General features: G+C 45.6%; 1 protein-coding gene across 1 annotated transcript; it reads left to right on the forward strand.

Moving 5' to 3' along the window:
* The first annotated feature begins 161 nt into the window (after positions 1-161).
* Positions 162-20,841, forward strand: fbxo34 (F-box protein 34). The gene is made up of 4 exons (XM_036541515.1): positions 162-427; positions 9,221-9,386; positions 17,382-18,927; positions 18,998-20,841. The coding sequence occupies exons 2-4, from the start codon at positions 9,292-9,294 to the stop codon at positions 19,529-19,531; spliced, it is 2,175 nt and encodes a 724-aa protein (XP_036397408.1). The 5' UTR covers positions 162-427; positions 9,221-9,291; the 3' UTR covers positions 19,532-20,841.
* The last annotated feature ends 1,196 nt before the right edge of the window (positions 20,842-22,037 follow it).

The raw sequence follows: 22,037 nt of genomic DNA on the forward strand, positions 1-22,037 counted from the left end.
TTAGATATCGCTGGTCAAACTTGGTCTGGCATTGGCATACACCGTTGTGTCCCTGTAACAATTTGCTCATTTATGCATGAAGTACAGTATGTCCCTGCCTTTATATGCGCGTCCGTGTAACTCTCTTACGGGCGCGTTCATCGCAAAGTGCGTCAGGACGCTACGCGCTATATCAGGCAGCGGTGCGCCTCACCCTCTGCGATCTTAGGGAATAGTGAAAGAGTGGAGCTCAGCTCAGTTGAGGAAGACCAAATTTGTGCACACAGCCGCGCAGAAAATCAACTCTTAATGTATTAGTCAGTCGTCGAAAATAGAGGATGGCACAACGCGGGGAGAACGGGCCCAGATGGTGAAGAACTGTGTTGGTTTTGGACTGGGAGATTTCTGCGAGTGTTACCCAAAAATCTATTTCCGAGTTTTTGCGGAGGTCAGCTTGATCTGGGTTTGTGGTGTGCTTTTCTACACAAATGCGATCCTTGTAGTTAATCTCTTTTTATTCGCTGTATATGTGCTGGAAAACGTTGAGTAGACCACTGTCAATGGCTGTACTGTTAGTAGGTAGCATGCTAGCAGTCTTTAAAAACCTCATACACCCAGGGATGTTGGTTTACTAGCTTGTAGCAAATCGTGCGTTGGTAGCTAGCTGGCTAGCGATGCAGACCTCGAACACAAGAAAAGCTGCTAGCTAGGCAGCAAGCTAGCTACATACCATAAGTGCGCAGTGTTACCGCCTTCCATTAACAAAGCTTTAGCTAGCTAGTGTTTTAATTTAATTACTAAAATCATGGGCTTGATGGACAACTAGTGAAGTTAAGTCAACGACAGCCGAGGAGTATTGCAATTCTGCACGGAGATGTTTCCAGCTGTATGTGTAGTCCAGCGTTAAACTTCAAATATTGTATTTTTTTGCCTTTGACTGAGTGGAGAGAACTAGCGATGGTTTGCTAACTAAACCTCAGTTAAGACTTGAGTTGGCCATCGCTTTCAGCAAAATGGGGACACAGTCGTGCTGTAGTTTCAGCGGCACCCTGATCAGACAGCAAGCAGAAAGCCAGCTACATGTTAGCCCCACTAACGTTACCCCAGGCGGAGATCGGGTATGTTACTTATCTTTCCTTTGCATTTGAAGCGTCTGTTGTCTGTCAAGTACTCAGCTCAAAGAAAGTGTAACCATTTAATGAAATGGCTGGTGTCGATTAGTTAGCTACCAGAGGGTATCGTAGTAACTACGTAGTGTTGGTTAACTAACTAATTGAAATTCGCAATTTGAGATTGTCATTTATTTAGAGGATACACCATGCAGAAATCACAACTGTGACTATTCTTGGGAAAAGATGGCTCGGGGATCAAACCTGGTTTAGTGAAATGGCTAACACCACCCACAATTGTGCAGATGTTTTTAGCTAGCTGGTTGTTCTCTGATTGAGGACAAATTTGAAATATTTAGACTACCTGGTTGATAAGCTAACCATTCGTGATGCTTGGATCGTCAAGTTTTAATGTCACAGCGAACGACTCGCTCATTCTTTTCTTCGTAGTTTTAATTTGCCTTTAAAAACATGGCTGACAAACTAGTCAACGCTTGGAGTCAGCTAGCAGTTTTAATCCTGTTTTTACCCATTGAACTGCTATCGATATGCATGGTATGTAATTGGCATGGTATGACTAGACCAAATAAGCTAACGAGCCCATCTGCAAAGTTTCCAGGACCATATGGATGCATGTCAGTTTAAAGGTATGTGAGATTTGGTTTGGTACTCGTTCTCTGACGGCGGTATTTCTCAATGTGTGTTAATTAAATCGTCTGCTCCCGATTATCTCGAATCAGTTGAATACGTGACTGGTTTGAGAACACGAAGTAATGGTCACGATTTCCATCTTTTAAAGACAGAACACAGGCCCTGTTTATCGTGGGAGAGTAAAGATAAATCCAACCAGTGAGCTGTGGGGGGAGGCGAGTCCTGCTATCCTCTCGGTTAACTGATCTAATGATTGGTGGGTTATTTAAGACAGCAGTTATTTTGAAAATGTAACCCTTCTGTTTGCTGTGGTCTTAGGTATTGGTAATAGTAAATGCACATGGGATTGAAGGCCATTTGTCTAGTAAATAGGGTTTGTACCAAACTTTTAAGTGAAGCCCTGGTTTTGTTTAACAAGTCCATCCTTTCAGAGGTCAGCAGTTTCTGGGGTTTGCTTTTACACTCTTACATGAACAATGGGAAGTTCATTAAAGAAGTGCTTTTTAGTTTTATTGTGTTGGACTCTCTTGGACTCGCTTTGCGGAGGGTATTGTTTGCGCACGGGATGAACTTATGGAACACTCATTTTTGCCAAGATTATTATTTATTTTTTTTAAACGGTCTGTATATTGTGGATATCATTGCGCTCTGCACAGGTGGCTTTTTGTTCTACTCAGAGATTCAGTTGTTGGACACCCTAGCACCTGTTTTAAGTTCATCTGCTTCCTGGAAAAGGGATGACTACTGCACAACAGAGGCTCAAATGTTCTGCCTGCCCATTGAGAGTTAGAAGTTGTACAGAGCACAAGTCATGCAAAAAATGTTTTCTTCCTGGCAGACAGGGTGATGTGAGCATTTGTAGGAAATTGCTTTGGGTGGGGTGAGTAAAGTGTGGCAGGTTTTAGCAGGTCTGTATTAGTTCGGTTTAGTTCTGTTCTGTTCTGTTCTGTTCTGTTTAGTTCAGCAGTGCCTCAGCTTGCTGTCTGCTCTCCTTGAGGCCCCATGCATTTCATTGGAAAGCTGATGCTGCCTGGGTTTACTTTTTTTACCGCATCGGGCATCAGTTCAGTGGTCGAAGTTGTTCATGATGTTGGACTTGGAGGGATTCATTGTTGACAAAGTGGTGGTTGTATTGTAAAATTGGAGAATGCTTTGCTGCCTCACTTTTGAGTCAGTTTTTCAGTGCGTTTGGTGGCAGTGTTCACACACGGTTCACTGATGGGTTCGTTTCCAGTTGCAGCTCAGTTCAGTGCTGCACATTGTGTCTTTGAAGTTCAGCTGCAGTAGGAGCAGGGGTCATCAACGGGGAGTGGATTGGGAGAGTTCAGTTGTCAGTCAGGTCAGTAATGACAGCCTCAGACTTTTGGAGGCCCAGGATCAGAAAGCCCTTGTGCGTTTTCTGCTGGGCTGGGTACTTTCGGTGTGTCTTTAGTATCCTTTTGACCCAATCTCTTCCCATCCGATTGATTGGCAAACGGGTGCCTTTGCTTGTCTGCGGGTAACCTGCAGACGCTGCCTCTAGCAGAGTTCTTGCACTTTGTCCCAGGGTGTGTTCCTCACAGCTCCACTGTGTTCCAGCGAGGAGAGAGGGAGAGAGAAACCCTGGGCCTGGCATGGATATATTTTCAGACTCCACTAAATTGGACCATTCACGTCAAACTGCAGCCTCACAAAGGGACAATAAGTGCCTTTATTTGAGGACAGTGCTCTCCATGGCCAACTGTTTACAGTGCCCTCTGAATAACAAGGGGAAAAGGAGCACTGGAAGATAGTTGTGTGAGTGAGAGACTGCAGCTGAAAAAAGCTCTCTGAAAAAGAGACTGCTCAGACCATTTGTACAAGGTGTGCTGAGTGGTTGTTACAGAGAAAGGGAAAGCTGTCTTGGCCTGACATATGTCAACAGGTTAACCATTATAAAAGGCTCCCCCCACAGGCATGTGTCACGGCTCTCCCTCCACCTCTCCCCTAGGGTGGGACAGGCAGTGGCATCTTTGATTTGCCCCTGCTATTTTTGGGCTGGTGTCAGGGCAGCCATTCTATAGGTGGAGGGCCAGAAGCAGCAGGCTGTTTCTGAGAGAGGCAGTTGCTGACTTGGTGTGAACGTCTTATCAGAGGTGTGAAATCCAGGGCCCTTCCAGCTGGGGGCTCGACTGCCTCCCCAGTTCTAACCCAGTCTCTGGATGGGGAAAACGGAGAATTGGCTCTCATTGGTTAAATGTGCTCCCGCTGACCTCATCTTGTGTCCCCTGTGCATTATGGATATTGTGATCTACAGACAGTGAGATAAATGGTAGTGTACGTAATTGACTTCCCTTTGTTTTCTAGACTGTCTGGCACAAGCTAACTTGTAGTAGTGCTTAAACAATGGTGTGCTCACATTCTGGAAAAAGTGTGGTTAACCTGATGGATATGCTTCTACTGTTCTTATACTGTTCTCTCATGCTGGAAGTTGCTCTGGATAACAGCATATGCTAAATGAATGTAATGTAATGTCATTTCCTGCTGCAGGGTTGTGGTTAAAGTATGGATGTCATTGTTGCTGTCAGACGTAGGTGTTGTTTTTATTGTCAAATCTTTGTTGCACAAGAGTAAAGACTGTAATACAGTCAGGAGTTCCATATACAAGTGTTAAGTTTGATCTGTCAACTTCCTCACCTAAAGTGACCTAAGGAATACTGATCATCAAATATATGGATTTGGATGTTTTGGTGATGTCCACTGGCATAGCTCCAAGTAGAGGACAACAATGACAAGAATGTGGTTGTCCCTTTACTTCGTCTCAGTAACATCACACTCTTTTCAGAGCAACCTTGTTTGCTGTTTACAATACCTTTTAGAACGCTAGAACACTGTTTGAGGTACATTTCTTCCAAATATATATATCTTTTTAGCATTAACATTGGTACTGATCTACTTTCTTTGTTTTCGATTAGAATTTTAATATTTTGTAAAAGTCTCTGGCTTGTCCTGTTTTTTCCCTTTCAAATATTTTTTTTGTGGCTGTAAGGTTGAACTACTGTTGTAATCATTATTTTAAAGGAAAAACATTCCTCTTACCCAATATCAGTGATAATTTGAATACTTAATAAAGGATTGCTTTTGTGCCCCAGAGCCAAGCACAAATGTACTCCCACCACAACATTCTGGTGTCTGCAGCTCCATTGTACCACAACACAAAGTAAGGAGTGTAGGAACATTATGCATATCATAATATCCTTCTTAGACAAACCCATGGACCTGTCCTGAAATTGTGCGGCTAGTGCCACTTTGGCACTAAAGGAACAATGTGGAACAATTGTAGAATTATGCTAATTGTCATAAGTGAATAGTCACATGCAAGTTTTGTAGCTGGATATTTAACTTTCACACCAAGAGACGGTTTGAGAAAAATAGCTGCAGTCTCTCATAGGTAGTGGTGTGTTTGTTGCTCAGGACACACTGGTGGGATCCTATACCAGAACAGTCAGAGGAATGCATCTCTGCTTGCTCCTTGTTCAGTAGACCATGAAGTTTACATCTAGGCCAGTGTTTCTCAACCTTACTCCTGGAGGCCTACTGTCCTGCATATCTTCTATCTATCCTTGCTCCTAACACACCTGATTAGTGCAATTAACATGCTCTTGATTAAATCAGGTGTGCTCAGCTAATCAGTGCCACTGATGAGTTCAGTCAGGTAGGTAGAGCAGGGAAAGATGGAAAATGTGCAGAGCAGGGGGCCCCCAGGAGCAGGATTGAGAATCGGTGATCTAGGCAATGGAAACTACAAATGTAACATGTAACATGTGTTGATTAGCTTGGTAACAATGGAAATGGTTTTATTGACCTGGCTTGATAAGACAATCATGCACATTGAGCATTTTATTTTAAAAAGATCAGTACAGGTGTCAAACAGTACTAATATTGTTGAAAAATAATCACAATGCACAGAATTGTCAGGGCCTGAGGCCAGGCACACCTGATATTTGCGATATCCACCCCTCCCCTCGCCTGGACGGGTGTTGATCTCTGCTGTATTGGTATCAGAGGTTCATATATGTATGCTTCCACCGGTTGGTTCGTTGTCTTGGAACTCAATGGGATTTGTGAAAAGTAATTGCTGTTTGCTTTGAATTACCAAAACAAATGGTAGCATCACCACGTAAGATTACTGGTACTACTGGAACACAGTAAAATAAGAATATGCATGCCATGACTCCTGTCTTTTTAGCCTGGTTAGATAGTGCTGAGCCAGCAAAATCATGTATGTGACTCTCAGTGAGAGAAAGCTAGTGCAATGTCTGCTTGTAGGGTTTAGCCATGGTTTGTCATTAACTCCTGCCACTTCCAGTTCTCCTTCAAGGGGAACTTCCCCTCCCGGCCTCTGAGGAATGGCAGGTCACACTCTGACTGGTACTGCCTGAGGGTGTGTTTGTGTGTGGGTGAGCACCTTGCTGAGTGGTGGCCCTTCTCTTGCGTTAGGCTGGGGAACTAGAAGCCTGGTCCACGTCTCACCTTTGAAGGCTGTATGGCAAACGGGAACCCTGTTTGCTTGAAGCTTGAGCTTTGTCACGAGGAGCTCCCATCTCCTGTTATTGATGAAGCATTCTGGGCGGCTGACAGTCTTTCCTGCTGTGGTGAGTGTCAGGTTACTGACTACTACTGGCTGTAGACAGTGCCATGTCGTGTTATGGATTGGCAGTAAGGCACATACTGAAAACTCTGTCTGCTGGATGGCCTGCTCTTGATTGGATTAACTGGGGAAGTGTTTGTGTGTGCAAATCATGATGGAAATGAAAATGCAAAAGAATACTACTACAGGGGTAATTAATACTACTGCCACTTCAGTGCAGCCTCGGGTTGCATTTCTACTGAATGGTTTTGATGCAAGCTTGTCAGTAAGCTGTCTAAACCCCCGAATATCTCTGAGTGGTGTTTCACTCTCCACAGTAAATCTACATTATACATTGATCTCCATTTCTGCAGTTCACTGTCTCAAAAGGGCCAGGAAGGACAGTGTCGTCCAGTTTGGAGCGGCACTGATGCTGGTGGGCATGCAGAGGTCTGGGGTGAGGTCTGCGTGAAGGAGGGCCAAAGACTGCAATGGGAGTGCCATTTGAGAGTGTTGTTTCGAGGCTCGGACAGGGAAAAGCCTGACTTGCAGTGGAAGCTAGTGTACCTTGGAGCACCCATGAGGGAGTTTGTCCCCTGGTGTTATGCAAGCCTGCTTTGACCCCCCCCCCCCCCCCACACACACTCTGTAAAAGTGCTTATTATATTTAGAAACTTGAGTGAGTTCAGGTAGAGTGGAAGTGGTTCGTGCAAGGGGGACGTACAAGCACTGAAAAGCAGGGGCAACAGCACAGGTTTGCATGCAAGGGTGGGCTGATGTGGCCCTCCTCAAGGGTATCCCATGCTGTCCTGGAGCAGAGCAGGGGCGAGGAGTGGCTCTGCTTTGGTTCACACCGCCCCGGCCTTTGTGTTTGTGAGTGCTGAATGACTGAGCGAGCAAGCAGGAGGAGCTGCCAATCCATGTGGAGTCCCAGCCGCCCTGCCGACATTCCAAAACTATTGATTATCTCTGCCATATATAGGCATGTGAGGACCCCAATGTCCCATTGGCTGTCTGTTAGACCTTCCTTTTATTTCTGCTCCCCTACCAGCAGACACGCCTGTCTGTAACCAGAGACAGCAGGGCCTGTTTGGTTGCCAGCACCAACTGTTTATGTGACGCTTCAAAGGTGTCCGTCTGACTGGTTTGGCCACACATGAGCAGTGGGACAGAGTTAGAAATGTTCATGTGCATGTACATGCACGCATGTACACATACACACAATGCGCATACACATGCACGCACTCACCTGAGTGCTGCAGGCTAGCGCGTGCTGCAGTGGGGTGACGAGTGTTGACGAGTCAGAGCGAGGCACACTTCTGCGCTGGAATGTGGAAGAGGCTCATACATGTTTATACGAGTTTGCTGCGTTGTGTTGGTGGTGAGAGGGTGAATTACAGCACATTTACCAACCAAATAATTTATAGCAGGTTAAGAGTGGACATGTCTAACAAAGCTTACTATGCAATTAACGGCTTAATGAAACTGAATTAATGGATGACTCAACTGGAGCAGAAACTTTCATACATAATATACCCCAACAATGAGGTGAGGAAAGCGCTTACCTAAAGTTCTGCAGTCTGAAATGCACACAACGGTGTTCTCACACATGCAGAGGAGACACTTCATCAGTGCCAAGCAATTAGAGAATGTCTTCATCTCCTCTGTCCATACTCCCTCACTTTCATCCTGGCAGAGATGTCCCTTTTGGGTTTGGTGGGTGTTCTGTCTGAGTGTCTTTGCATTGCAGTGGCCAGCGTGAATGTGTGTTGGGGTGGGGGGGATAGCCTTTTCCCCCAGCCCGTTGGCAGTCCCCCAAAGCTGTTTTTGTTCAGGCTTATTTTGTCTCATGGCTGATGTGCTGCTTTGAAAACAAACTGGTGCCTCGTTGTTCCCGAAGTGGAGGGGAGGGGAGTGGAGAGGTGGGAGGGGGGAAGAAGCTCTTGCCCCTCACTGTAGTCCCTGATGTCCAGACCCCCAGTTGCTCTGGGCTTGCTGTGGGGATGCATTCATACCCTGTGACCTGGGAGCTGTGACTCTTGACCCTGCACCTGTAAGAGGCTTCGCCATGGATTCTCTGGGAGGAGCAGCAGGAGGTGCAGCAGATTTGTGCATGAGAGATGTGGGTGGTGTATGACGGGGGCTCTCCTGTAAAAGCAGAAAGCAGACTGCTTCTCCTGGGGGAGGGGGAGAGCCACGGGAGCAGGTTGTATCCCAAAGAAGACTACACAGTGTAATCACATCCCCTCAGCCCAGTGTATTTCATCAATGGTCTTGACATAAGCTGATGTTTTATGGTGAGCATATGTAGCAAGAGTGTTGTCTTTCGAGGCCTTGAAGGGTTGTGAAATGGCTTGGTGGAGAAATTTAACTGGGGTGTAAACATTATTAGATTCTTTTATGCCACTGTTTAATCATTTCATTTCCTGATGCGATATCCCCATACCACTGGTGCTGGACTTGGGAAACTGCCACCTGTTTATTGTGTAAACTCATTCAATTTCATTCGAAACACATTTTTATTACCTCCTGTTGTGATCTGAGGGATTTGTCCTCTGTGGGCGTTACTTAGCTACATAAAAATTTACAACCAAAGCCAAGTCAACTGTCAATTGGCTGTCTCTGAGTCAATCGATCACATTGACAGGGAGGTGGACTTTTGCATGTTTTGAGAGAAGGAATGGAAAGGAGAAAAAAGAGAAAAAATGTATAAATGGTGCTCATTGCGATACCTCATTTGGCAAGAAACGCACACTGTCTCACACAAACACACAGCTGGCAACTGCAGTTTAGTCTGTTTCTGAAAATGTATTTTTCACATTCTGGGCATCATGAGAGGGCTGAAGTAAGGCTTTTTTTTTTTTTTTTTTTTTTTTTTTGGTAATTCCTGCAGTCTGGGTGGGACCCCGAGGCGTGAGGTCATTGGATCCTGGTTTGAAGAAGAGTCATGTAGGGAAGTGACGGATGCCAGGGAGATGTGAAAATGTAATGAGTTCCTTCAGATCTGTCTCCTACAAGGAACCACGGAAACTCCCCTCCACACTCCACCCTGCCTGGAGGTAAGCCCCGCTGCTCTTCATCCTCATCACTGCTACTGCTAGGCTGCATTCAAATAGCCACAAAACATTATGCAAAGGGGACGATGGGAGGTGAAGTTCTGTTAGTTAACTCCCAGAGGATCGAAATAAGTTCTGTTTCAACAAAGAAGCAGATCCGATGTACGTAGTGAAAGACAGGAAGGTTTATTTGCACAGCCGGCCGTGGGAACATCAGCATGGAGCAGAAGTTCAACAAGTATAGGATTTAGTTTTTTTATACAGTTACAGTAGGTACATTTACATATGAGTTACAATGACCAGAGGGGCTGCTGTTTTTGATAGGTTTTGTGGAGCTGTGCATTGCTAAACGGCTCCCTCTCCAATTGGGTCTCTCCTGAACCTCGTAACCTAATTGGCTCCATAGGGTTCAAACTTTGGAGGACCATATATGGTCATGGGGAACCCCGTGTTCCGCAGACCGTTACCATCAAGAGGTGCCTTTTGCCTCCGGTCGGATGTAGCGACATCGCTTTACATTGTAATACACATCGCTTGTCTCCGGCATTTGTATTCTAATACACATCGCTTGTCTCCGGATCAAACGCTGTGCCGTTCCACAGAACTGTCTCCTAACAGTTCCAAGCCAGTTACTCTGGAACTTCATCTGGCATGATGCTGTCTGTGAAGGGTTTTGTTGCGCTTTGCCTTTTGACGATATACAAGGTAAAACACACATGCTGTGAAGTCGCAGTTTGGTCAGTGAGTATTAAAGGTAAACTTGTATTTTTATTTACCTAATCTAGGGCTGGGCGATATAGCCATCGTGATATCAATAGCTATTTTTAGCGCAATAACAGCTATCCCCGGTATGTGGCATTAGGTTTCTTCCCATATATATATATATATATATATATATATATATATATATATAATACCGTCACAGTATCGGTGCGGTTTCGGTATCTTTATATTTAAGAAAAAAATAAAAACACATCACCTCTTAAACAATGAACTCTTTATTTATTTTTTTTGAAACGGTAATGCTAACCGTCGGGAATTTTACCGGCAACCGTTTCATCCCTGAATTGCACCGGTTTTAGCATACGCACTAAACAGCAAAGGTGTGACCGTACGCGAGAATGTTTGTTTTTAGTTTCCCCTCTTTTCTCCAGCTCGTATTTGCATACAGAGCGCTGATAGGCTCCAGGGAAATTCTGACAGGCTCCAGAGATGTTCTGTGGATTTGAATGTACAACGTGCGTGTAGTCTGCAGCGCAATAAGCAAGTTTTGGAAATTATAGGAAAATGACAGGCATGTCGTATTGAACCGTAGGCGGCGTACTGAACGGTTCGACAAAACGCCATGTACCGTTACATCCCTAAAAAAAAAATATATATATATATATATATATCTTCCTAAACCATAAAACAAATAACTCACAGAATAATTGACACCAATCGCGTAAATGGAGTAAATGCTTATGCTCGCGAAACAGAGCAGATTGTCTATCTGTAGTTTGTGTGCTTGCGAAAGCTACAACACGAGATTGTTTAATTAACAAGGATGGCATTTATCGATTTAAATTACGTTAAATGCTCATCACAGCTTTTGTGAGGTCTGTGTTCTAAACGTTATTATTCATTGCACTCAACCTAACATAAAAGTTTATTCTCAATAATTTAAATCGATCTAAAAAAATCGAACGAAATTTTGTAATTTGAATTTTGTAACACAAAAAAGCTATAATGTGGAACATTTAAGAGAAAGCTTTGGGATAACTTGCCACTTAATTGTTCAAATTGCCATTCTTGTTAATTAAACAACGTCATGTAGTTTTCGCAATAGCGCACAAACTACGGACAATCTGTGCTGTTTCGCAAGCATAATCATTTACTCGCATTGGTGTCAATTATTCTGTGAATTATTTGTTTTATTGTTAATCAAGGAGGATAAAGGGGAACAGGTTGAAAGTAATGATCGATTTAATAATGTTTCAGCCTCCCCTGTTTCCAGCTCACCAGCCGCCACTGATATATATATATATATATATATATATATATATATATATATATATATATATATATAAAATATATATAAGAAACTTAACGCCATATATATTTAAAGTAAATTATATTTTATGTATATATTATCTCTTTTTTTTCTCTCTCTCTGCTGCATTATATTTAACCCTTTCACGCATACGGTCACACCGGTGTGATTTGGCATTTAGCGCGTATGCTAAAACCGGTGCGATTAGAACACTAGATTGGAAAATTTCTAGCTATTTTTAGCTTTGAGGAGACAGTGATTTAACATTAAAAATATAGGAAATGCTAACTGAAAACTGAAGTTTAATAATGCTAATGAGAACATAACAAACCATGTAACGTAACACACATGCTACATAAGTTACGTGCGAAAGGGTTTAAGTTCAAGAAAATCCACTGTTAAAAAGAGAAGTTTTTTAAAAATTAAGTAAATGCAGGATGTTTCCAAAGTCAATGAGTAATCATGTTAAATAATTGTGATCTCAATATTGACCAAAATAATTGTGATTATGATTTTTTGCCATAATCGAGCAGCCCTGCTAATTGGCAAGTTAACCAACATATAGATACAAGTGATATTTTTCTGCCCCGGAAGCATTTTACTGAACTTTGGAGGTGTGCTCCCGCATCAGGTATGATTAAAGGGAAAAAAATACGGGAAGAAACCTAATGCCACATACCGGGATAGCTGTTATTGCGCTAAAAATAGCTATTCGATATATCGCACAGGCTATATCGGGCAGCCCTACCTAATACTTTTTTATGCAGTTTAAAATAATTATAGCTGTGCCTTTCTTTTATATTTTTTCTGGTTTTGATTTTGGATTGGTAAATGGAAGTGAAGTCTTTCTTTCTGCAATGTAAGCCGTGTGCTTGCTCTGGAACATGCTGTCCAGCACCATCAGACCATGCACATGCAGGATCTGCCTCAGTTTAATTGAAGTCATCGCTTGGACAGGAACTCCACTCACATGTTCCAGCTGTATGGCACTTGCTGGTTGATTGCCCCAGGACCAGGAGACTGTAGCCTTGTCCATGTCCTCACAGTAGCCTCTTCAAGCTGGGCAATGGATGATTGATATTCTGATATGTTGCATTATACTGGTGCCTCGTTGTCCCTGAAGAGGGGAGTGGAGAGGTTGGAGGGGGGAAGAAGCTCTTGCCCCTCACTGTAGTCCCCGGCCTCCGCACTCCCAGTCGCTCTGGGCTTGCTGTGGGGATTGCATTATGCTTCCTTACACCATTAAAACCGCTTGGGGAAAAAAACTGCAGAAATCTGCCCTCTGGAGTGAATTCCGCATATCCGTGTCTCAAAATCACATGGATGGTGTGATTACTCAAATCATAATTAATTCCAGCTTTGTTGTGTTTGCTTTAAAGGGTGGGGATGGAACCTGGGATTGTTTCCAGGAACAACCTCAGTTTAAGAGGCTCACTGAACTTTCAGCGTGACACTGAGAGCTCTTTACCAGTAAGTCCCAACACGCTCCCTATTGCTCCCCAAGTGGAGTGTTCACTGTGTGATGCTGAGTGGTTCTGAGCTTGGCCAGGTTTGGGGGGGGGGGGGGGGGGGGCTGTCTCTGCGCATTGTTGGGGGGTCATGCAGCAATGCAGCAACATGTACACAGCAGCGATGGTAGCAAAGGTCATTTTGTGGCTGACCCTGCTGGGATTTTGCTTTTGCTCTGCCTCCCTGTGTCATCTTGGCACAATCACACCTTTTCAGAAGGAGACCAGTGGAGAGTTGGGTAGAAGGGGTGGGAAAGGTGGCTAACTGCAGCAGCACAGAGCTGGCCCTGAGCTCAGCCCACCAGGTCCAAGTGACTCAGCCCTGACTCTCCTTGTTACTGTGCGTGTTCTGTTTTATGTAATCCCACTGTACTTCTTCCCTGAAGCTGATATTGCTAGTGACGTGCGCCTTTTGTGTGGGGTGCTGAGGAAAATGTGATTCTTGAGCTTGAGGAAGTGTTTTTTTTTTTGGGGGGGGGGGGGGGGGGGTCAGTGTGTGTAATGGGGGTGGTCCAGGCTGGGCAGTCAGTGTGTACTGGGTTCCCCCTGCTGCAGGGCTGTCTGCTTCCCCCCACACTGCGCTTACCAGCATGGCCCTCATCTGCAGAGGAGCTTCAGCCAAGCTCTTTAAGCTCAGCAGGATGGGGGCTGCACCCCGACTTGTGTGGCCGTTTTGTAGCAGATGCTCAGCACACATTGGTTAAGGTGAAAGAGTATGGAGTGGTTTATGCAGTAAAACTGGTGTTTAGATGGCCAGTGTTGAAATTTGGCCACCACGTGGGATTCACCCTTATCGCTTTGATAAGCTTCATGGGATCTTTAACAACTGCAGTGAGCCAGGGTTTCAGCCTAGCCTCATCTTTGTGTGGGATAAAGGGTTCTTCTAACAGCTGGAATGTTAAATGTGTTGGCATGCCAGCAATTCAATCTGTGCTTTCCTTTGCATTCTGAAGAGGAGAGCAGAGAAACCTGCAAGTGTGTTCATGTGACCAGATTCACATAAGAAAGGTGACTTTCCTGAGACTGAACCTTTCAGAAAATGCTTTGTGAGAATGAAGACAAAAGTACCTCTCTGGAGAGACCAGCACCTCCTGGCTGCCCTTGCTGGAAATGCACTTTGGCTCACTGAAATGGTGATGGTAGCACTATTGCCAGGTTCAGTCTCTGTTTGCACTTACTTTGCACCTCCCCCCATTACATAATCTTGCTCTTGCTATGGTGTAGATACAAATGAATTTATTAAATGGCAAGTGGCATTTTTATTTAGCTGCTCAGACTTAATCATAACTTATTCATAACACTAACTTTCTGACATTTTAAATTGAGGTGTTGCTATTGTGATTAATGTTTTCCCTAAGTGCATTTGCAATGTTTTGTACCGGGCACCAGGCACAGACCCATCCTAGATGTGTTTTGCTTGAAATTCTCTGAACTGATGCACATATGAAAACATTTTAAAGAAGTTCCAAGATCACAGAGAGGTAAGGCAGCAGATCTTTAAGCGTCTTTATTTAAGCGTTGTCATTCATGCTTTTCCCCCACACCCACCCCTAAGGCCTTTTTCCCCAGCTGTCTGGTGATGGGTTGGAGGCGTGTCCGGGTGAGTCACAGATTATCATGGAGGGGGAAGAGCTACACGTTCCACCGAATTGCTACAAATCAAATGTTTGGCGAAACCTCGGATTTTTCAAGAGAGACATTTTCACGAGACACATGCAATTTGCAAAATATGCCTTGCCGCTATAAAGTACACAGGCAGCACGACTAACCAAAGAAATAAAATCAAACTATCTGTTCCATTTTGAATTGCATAGCATCATATTCTTTTGAGGGCTCGACCAGTCAACACGATATAGTCAAAATCCATACCGTAGGTCAAATTCAGACCGGTGTACTTTCTATACCGTTTATACCGTCCACCCCCTACTGGTAAGGCTGTAGGGTAGTCCTACTTACTGTTATAACTACCAGATCATTGTATGCAGTACGATGTTTGGGCAGGAGAGGACTGTGGTCAGGAAACATGCATGCAACCCCATGTCTCATTTCCTGTGAGACATTAACCACCCTCCCCCCAATTGCTATTTTATTTTTCGTTATTACTATGTTTTGATTGGCACACCCTTTGTATTTGTAAAATGCACAGTGTTATTCTGAGTCACTAATGGGAATGCAATTAATATGCTGGTGGGTGACAGCATGGCACATCAGTTTAGGGATAGTCCTCTGTGGAGCAGGGAAACAGGAGGTGGTGCAGTCTTGTTTTGTTGGTATTAAAGTAAGATATGTTGACTTGTAAGTCTTAGGATAAAGGACACAATACTTTGTTTTATTTTTCTTCTTTGTTTTTCTCGTAAACTGGGTAAAAATCTTTTTTTTTCTGTGAAGCACTATGGGCTTCAAGTGAGTGATTTGAAAAAGTGAATGCAGAAATTACTCCCTGAAGAATGTCCCCTCTTAAGTTCCTGCCACCAACGGGCTGTCTTTCAATTCAATTCTTTCCCCTTGAGTGATCTGAAGTAGCTCAGGTAGTCTATATGTTGGGGTACATAGCCCTCTTCCCTAGCGATAACAGATTCTTCTGAACCTGTAGAGAGATGGCTTGGGGTTGTCAGATGAGGTCCTTAGAGAATTTGGCACTGGCTGTGCTTTTTTAAAAAAATTATATATATTTATGTCTACTGTAGCTCCCTAGCCGTATTTTCGACAGATTGTTTCTCATTCTGAGGTCTTGATTGTGGCTTCTGTGCCTCATATCAGTTTAGCAGTTTTCAGCCTGGTTAAGGAAATCCTAAGGTGTGTGTTACACTTTGACTGGGGTTTTGATACTTTCTAAAACAAATCTGAATGTAGGTGTTCAGGCTTATGTAACAGAAGCCCAAGCTGTCAATAGAGGGGGACAAATGTATCATAAATGGAGTAAAATGGAGGCCTTGAGGCTGTTGGCAGCGAACAGTGGCAATGGACTCCCTGGTTTTCTATGTGGTGATGGCAGCTGGTGGCCTGGTGGCTAACCCCTCATGAAATTCATGTCTGGGGGGTCGGGGTTTCTGCAGACATAATTTGATAGTATGATCATAGTCAGTATTATGATTAATCTGTGATATTGCTCATTTCCATAGAGGCATGTCAAACCTAGCTGTAAACAGAAGGCAGGAGACATGTGTGAGCATAGGGGACAGCTGCTCCAAGACATGAAGGGCACCCAGAGAGGTATGTGTGCGTGTGCGCGTGCGTGCGTGTGCGTTTCTCCATTGTCATTTCATTTAGGAGACACTCTTTCCTCTTGCCCACCTCTGTACACCCCCACTCCCAGAATGCCTTCCCTGATTTGGTTACTTGCACCCCCTCCCAATCCTCAGCAGGTCTGGGCTGGTGCTGCGGAGGGATGCCTTATATGCACTTCTCACTGCGAGAGCTCTGCATGCCACTGTGGCAGCCCTGTGCGCTGGGAGCAGGGCTCCCGTTCTGAGCCTGAGTGACCTGGCTTCCCCTCTGGCTCGGACACAGCTGCCCTTGTGTTTGCTGTCACCATGTTTAGTGTGACATGCATTCAGTGTATTCATCCGCGGTGCCTGACAGAGACATCTGCACTGCCTCTGTCCCAGAGCAGGCAAGATTTTGTACATTGTGTTCTGCCCCCGATTGGCTCCACCACGCATTGTCACAGCATGGTAATTATATTCTCAATTCCCTCAACATGGGAGAGTTTTCGAGGGGTTCTGAAGATTATACTGTAACGAAATAGTTACTATGCTGAATGTCACTTATAGCTCTAAATGTAGCTTCTTTACCTTGTTTGTGGTGGTGTAAAGTCTAAAATACTGAATATACTTGAAGAAATGGCTTTTACAGAATGTGTTATGAATTGTATATTGCACTCGTGTCACAAGTGTTCAGATGTATAAATGAAGAGAGTTACGTCAGGTCTTCCAGAAGAAACAAGGGCTGGCCCTGCTGTCCTGTGAGGGACGGTGCCACAGATGGGAGGCACAGTGACTGTTACCATAAAGTGTTGTCTGAGTGGTGACTCTGGGGTCCTGTAGGCCAAGCACATAGTGAGGGGAGATTCTGGAAGGCTGCACACTTCCCCCACTGTGCTGCCCTGGACAGGGGCAAGCAGGAGTCTCAAGGGAAGCTCGTTTTGCAGGATCCTACATCCCTCATGCGCGTCAGCCATTTGCACATGACCAGTTTGCTGCACTTGGAGTGTGTGGTTTTGTCTCAAATACATGTTGAGGAAAGCATGTGTCTCCACCATGGAAGGGTTAGGATAATCTGCATTTTCATTTGTGGGGAATTCAAACTATTGTGCAAGATTCTGTTTGGTCTATTTCATGTCTGCTTGTAGCGGCATGCATAGCTGTTATCTACTGTTGTGCAGTTGCTCTATACTGCTGTACTATTCCAGGGTCCCAGTGCTCCATGCAGTTACCGTTTTTTGTTTTTGTTTTTCAGGTGTGCAACCATGCACCTCAAGCCGTACCCCAAATTCCAGAAAGAGCTTCATCTGGAGTCAATCCAGGACAGTGCAAGAGGTGTTCACGCTGGTCAGCAGCGGGTGCTCAGGATCGAACGGGCCGTGCACCAGTCCTGTCCTGTGAGGGCAGTGCCAGGCAGTGTCCCAAGCAGCCGCCGCCCCCTTGGGGTCATATTCACCAACATGCTCTGCGGCAACAACAGCAGCAACAGCAACCCCACCCCCAAAGTGTGTGAGTGTCCACCCAATGGCCCATGGGACCGCAAGGGGAAGGCGCCTCCTGTCAGTGCACTTACTAGCTCTCTACTGCTGCTGTCCTCCATGCCTGACAAGGGTGACCCACTGACCCTTTACCAGGGGGACAGTGGGGATGCTCACTTGGACATTTGGGCTGTTATCAAACCTGGGAACACCAAGGAGAAGATCGCCATTTTTGCCGCCCAGCAGTGTGGCCATAACGGCGTGGGCACGGGGGGTGGTGATGGCCCCGCCAGCCGGACACTCTCCATGAAAATAAAAGGCTGCTGGGAGGTGGAGGGGTCTTTGGCCAAGCGCAGGAAATGCTCCTCAGACCCAGACAAACCGGGCGGACTAGGGCAGTGGCCACCACAGGGGGGCAGTGGAGGGGAGCAGGAGGTCAGGGGGGAGAAGCCACATGATGAGGCCGTGCAGCAGGCCTGTAGGGGGGAGGGAGAGGTGGAGTTCAAGGAAGAGAAAAGCCTATCTGTTGTGGAGATGGTGGCCTACCTGGAGCAGAGGGCCAGCGACCAGCAGCTGGACTGCGCCAAATACCCTCCCCTTCGGAGCTCCAGCAGCGTCACCCCAGCCAAGGCGGGGCCCATGTTTCCTGTGGACCAGGCAGGAGTCCCAGAGGCCTTGGAGGTCCGTGAGGAGGAGGGTGAGAGTGTGCGGGTCCTCGAGATGGTGGCCAGGCTGGAGTCGGAGTGTCTGAAGCGCCAGTGTGAGAGGGAGGCGAGTGGGGCCCTGTCACGTAGCAACAGCCTGCGTCGGAGTGTGGGTCGGGTGCTGCTGGCCAGGGCGGGGCCAGAGGCCTGCTCCCGTCCCCCGTCCCTGACACGGGATGTGTCCTACTCAATCCTTGTTCCTCACACGGACGGCCCCAGCAGCCCTCTGGCGCACTGCGGGATGGCCCCCTCGGGCATGGCCGGTGCCATCAGTGAGACGGAGATGGGGAGCCTAGCTTCCCTTTGTCCCTGTGAGCCTGTGGTCTCTCCCTGTGGGATCCAGAGTGCTGTGCCACGCACCCCCGGCCAGCAGGAGAGAAGGGGAGATGGGGAGGAAGGCGGAGGCATGCAGATGCAGGGAGAGGAGGCAAAAGCAGGGGGTGAAACTTGCGCCAAGCACCGCGAGGAGCCACCACCCGGCATGCTGTTCTTCTCCCTGCTGCAGGAGCAGCATCCCGCCCCAAACGCTGACACCACCCCCACGCTCCCTCAGGACAGTCTCTCCCCTTATCCTCTTTTCAGGAGAGAGGGACAGAACGTGAAGGAGGAGGCGGATGTGGTGAGGGGTGAAGAGGAAGTGGAGGAGGAGGAGGAGGAGGAAGGGGGGGGGGGGAGGGGAAGGGGAAGGGGACGGGGAAGGGGAGACAGAGGCACTGGGCCAGGAGAGGGCTCAGTTTCCCCTCCGCCGGCTGGTCTCCCATGAGTTTCTGGAGACGCGCTTCAAGATCCAGCTGTTGCTGGAGCCCCAGCAGTACATGGCCCTGTTGCCTCACCACATCATGGTGAAGATCTTCAGCTTCCTGCCCACCCAGGCTCTGGCCGCCCTCAAGTGCACATGCCACTACTTCAAATTCATAATCGAGAGCTACGGCGTGCGGCCGGCAGACTCGCGCTGGGTCTGCGACCCCCGCTACAAGGATGACCCCTGCAAGCAGTGCAAGAAGCGGTACGGGCGAGGAGATGTGTCCCTGTGCCGCTGGCACCACAAGCCCTACTGCCAGGCCCTGCCTTATGGCCCGGGCTACTGGATGTGCTGCCATGGCTCACACAAGGACACGCCTGGCTGCAACGTGGGTCTCCACGATAACCGCTGGGTCCCCGCCTTCCACAGCAAAAATATGCCAATTTACAAAAAAGCCAGAGAGAGCGAGGAGGACTCGTAGTGGTTGGGCAGCAGTGGGCATGGTGTGCCTTTTTTTTACTGTTGTGAGGGCTTGTGTGTGTGTGTGTGTGTGTGTGTGTGTGTGTGTGTGTGTGTGTGTGTGTGTGTGTGTGAGAATGTGAGACTGACTAGATTGTTGTTGCTAATGAGGAATCACTGGACCCCCCACTAAGAACATTGTTTTCAGCACTTTAGCCTTGCAAGATGGAGTTTCTCAGAGAATTCTGGGTACCTCTTGCTGTGCTTTGTTTTTCAACAAGCATTAATCATGTAGTTGCTATAATGATGTGGTTCAACAATATTTTCAAGGTGAATGTTTATCTGCTAAGCAAATAAATCAAATAAAGTTGTAATACCTATATGTGAATTTGTGGATGATGTTGTCAATGTTCATGAGGAGTTAGAGTTAAAGGGCTTTTTGACAACAATGTGAATTTACCTTCTCCATCCCCATATGGTCATTTTCATGAACACACCAGTGATGGATAGTTAGTGACACAGTCTGAGATTTTCTTTCTGCAGTGATTGGAGCTACTTCTGAGCCCTGTTGCATTTACAGTGTATATAAAGCGAAGTTGTATCAGTACAGGGTAAGGAATGATGGCATGCACAGTACTTGAGAAAGTGGCTGTGTCCCAGTCACAAATGAACAAGTGAACCCATGCTTCACCTGATGACATATGCTTGAACAAGAAAGGGAAGGGTGTTTGAGAGTGAAATTGAGACATACTCTGTCATTATTCCAGTGCCATGGCTCGTTATGAAACAAGAACGACTCCAAAAATTACACCAAGCTATGGAAACGGCAGAAGAGGTGACATCTTCGTTAAAAGTGCTTGGGATAGCATACATGAAGGGTACGAGATTGTACACATTAAAACGGAGAAACTGAGGACAGGTGAAAGTTCATTTTGCAGATCAGGATGCCCTTGATCATGTGACTCAGCGCTATTTTGAGGGTAAGTGCTTAGGGAAAGTGAGCAGAAATGCGGAGCAGCCTGTGAATACCTTCTACCTTAAGTAGCTGGAAGTTTTTTTTGTTTTTTGATTTAAAGGCTGGTTGTGTATTTTTTTTTCTTTTTGAAATGCATCCCATACATAGTGCTAGCGCAGGCCCTGCTCCCTAGCCCCTGCAATACAGCTACATGGTTTTCAGTTTTTTATGCAAATATACCTCATACAATGATCCTATTCTGAAAGGGAAACATTTATAATATGGAAGGTTTGCAGTTAAGTCTCAATTTCTGCTCTCTATAATGGTTTTAACTACACAATTTATTAAAAAAAAAATAAAAAAGCCTTCTATACTGATCCTGCAGTGAGTTTTCTTTGCCTGTGTGAGTGTTTTACAATGAATTGTGCATTCTTGGAGGTTTTCTCAGTTGTTGCTCTACATTCTCCTTGCTGTCTTTTCCCTGTGATGTCAAGTGTTCCCATCACAAGGAACATTACAGGGAGGATCAGCCTGGAGCTCCCATCAAACTCCAAAAAAAGGGAATGATTCAAGCCCCAAAAGACACAGATGTCCTTTAAATAAAGAACATTTAAACAGACTTCCTTCTGGTGTTATTCATGGTTCAAATGTCTGAGGAAGTCAGGCTTGTCTGCGTTAGGTATTGCCATTACTGGGAATGAGGTTCTAAGGGGAGTTTTTCATCTGATTGTTGCAGTGTCAGATTGGTAATCCACAGTACAATGTTCACCTCACTTCCTGCGTTTATTTGATGCTTGGAAATGGACGACTGAAGGCAATGAAGGATTCAACACTACCGATCCAATCAAGGCTGTCATAAATCCTTTTCTGCCACAGTGGAAGAATCACCTGTCCCTACAGCTGAGAGCTGAGGTCACCAGCCTGGCCAGGGCTGAGGGATGCTATTGGATGGATGTTGTGATCTGGACCTGGCTGCACTGGGGGTGGTGTAGTTGAATACACGATGGCCTTGGATTTTTCTTGTATTTTTTTCTTTTGCCGTGTTCACAAAATACTTTATTTTTCTGGTTTTTCATGTGTGGCCTTTAAAATCTACAACAGAAGTGAGTGGAAAGTTAACATTATGAATGGGCAATAAATATGCACTGTAGAAAGCAATCTTGTGGTTTACGAATTTATGTTTACACCATACTGTTCTGGTCCATTTTGTCTTTTAGGGTAGACCTACTTCATTCCAACCGTGAAGGGCTGTAGGCTTGTTTCAGCATTCCACCCCTTCCGAACTGAGGAAACAGGATAACTAATAATGACAATGGTCACTTGAATCACATGGATAACCTCCTGGCTGGAGTGAAGTCCTTTGAGGACAAGGGCAGTGCTAGATCAAATTTTGTGGTTGGCCTTGAAGAAATGAGAAGCTTCATATTTGAAAGTTCAGTGTGTAGATTTATAGTTCTATAATATATAATAAATGTTCAAACTTTCTACAATCAACACATGAAAATGTTTTAAAACATCTTTTACAGCAGTCACATTGATAATTAGTATTGGCATTAACATGAAATGTGTAGAC

Source organism: Megalops cyprinoides, chromosome 12 (genome assembly GCF_013368585.1).
Source record: "Megalops cyprinoides isolate fMegCyp1 chromosome 12, fMegCyp1.pri, whole genome shotgun sequence".
In the NCBI taxonomy this organism is placed as follows: Eukaryota; Metazoa; Chordata; class Actinopteri; order Elopiformes; family Megalopidae; genus Megalops; species Megalops cyprinoides.

Coding starts and splice junctions, on each gene's coding strand:
- fbxo34 (XM_036541515.1), top strand. CDS start 9,292: ATGCCAGGGAGATGTGAAAATGTAATGAGTTCCTTCAGATCTGTCTCC. Junction 9,387..17,381: donor ACACTCCACCCTGCCTGGAG/GTAAGCCCCGCT, acceptor TTTGTTTTTCAG/GTGTGCAACCATGCACCTCA. Junction 18,928..18,997: donor TGAAGGAGGAGGCGGATGTG/GTGAGGGGTGAA, acceptor GAAGGGGAAGGG/GACGGGGAAGGGGAGACAGA.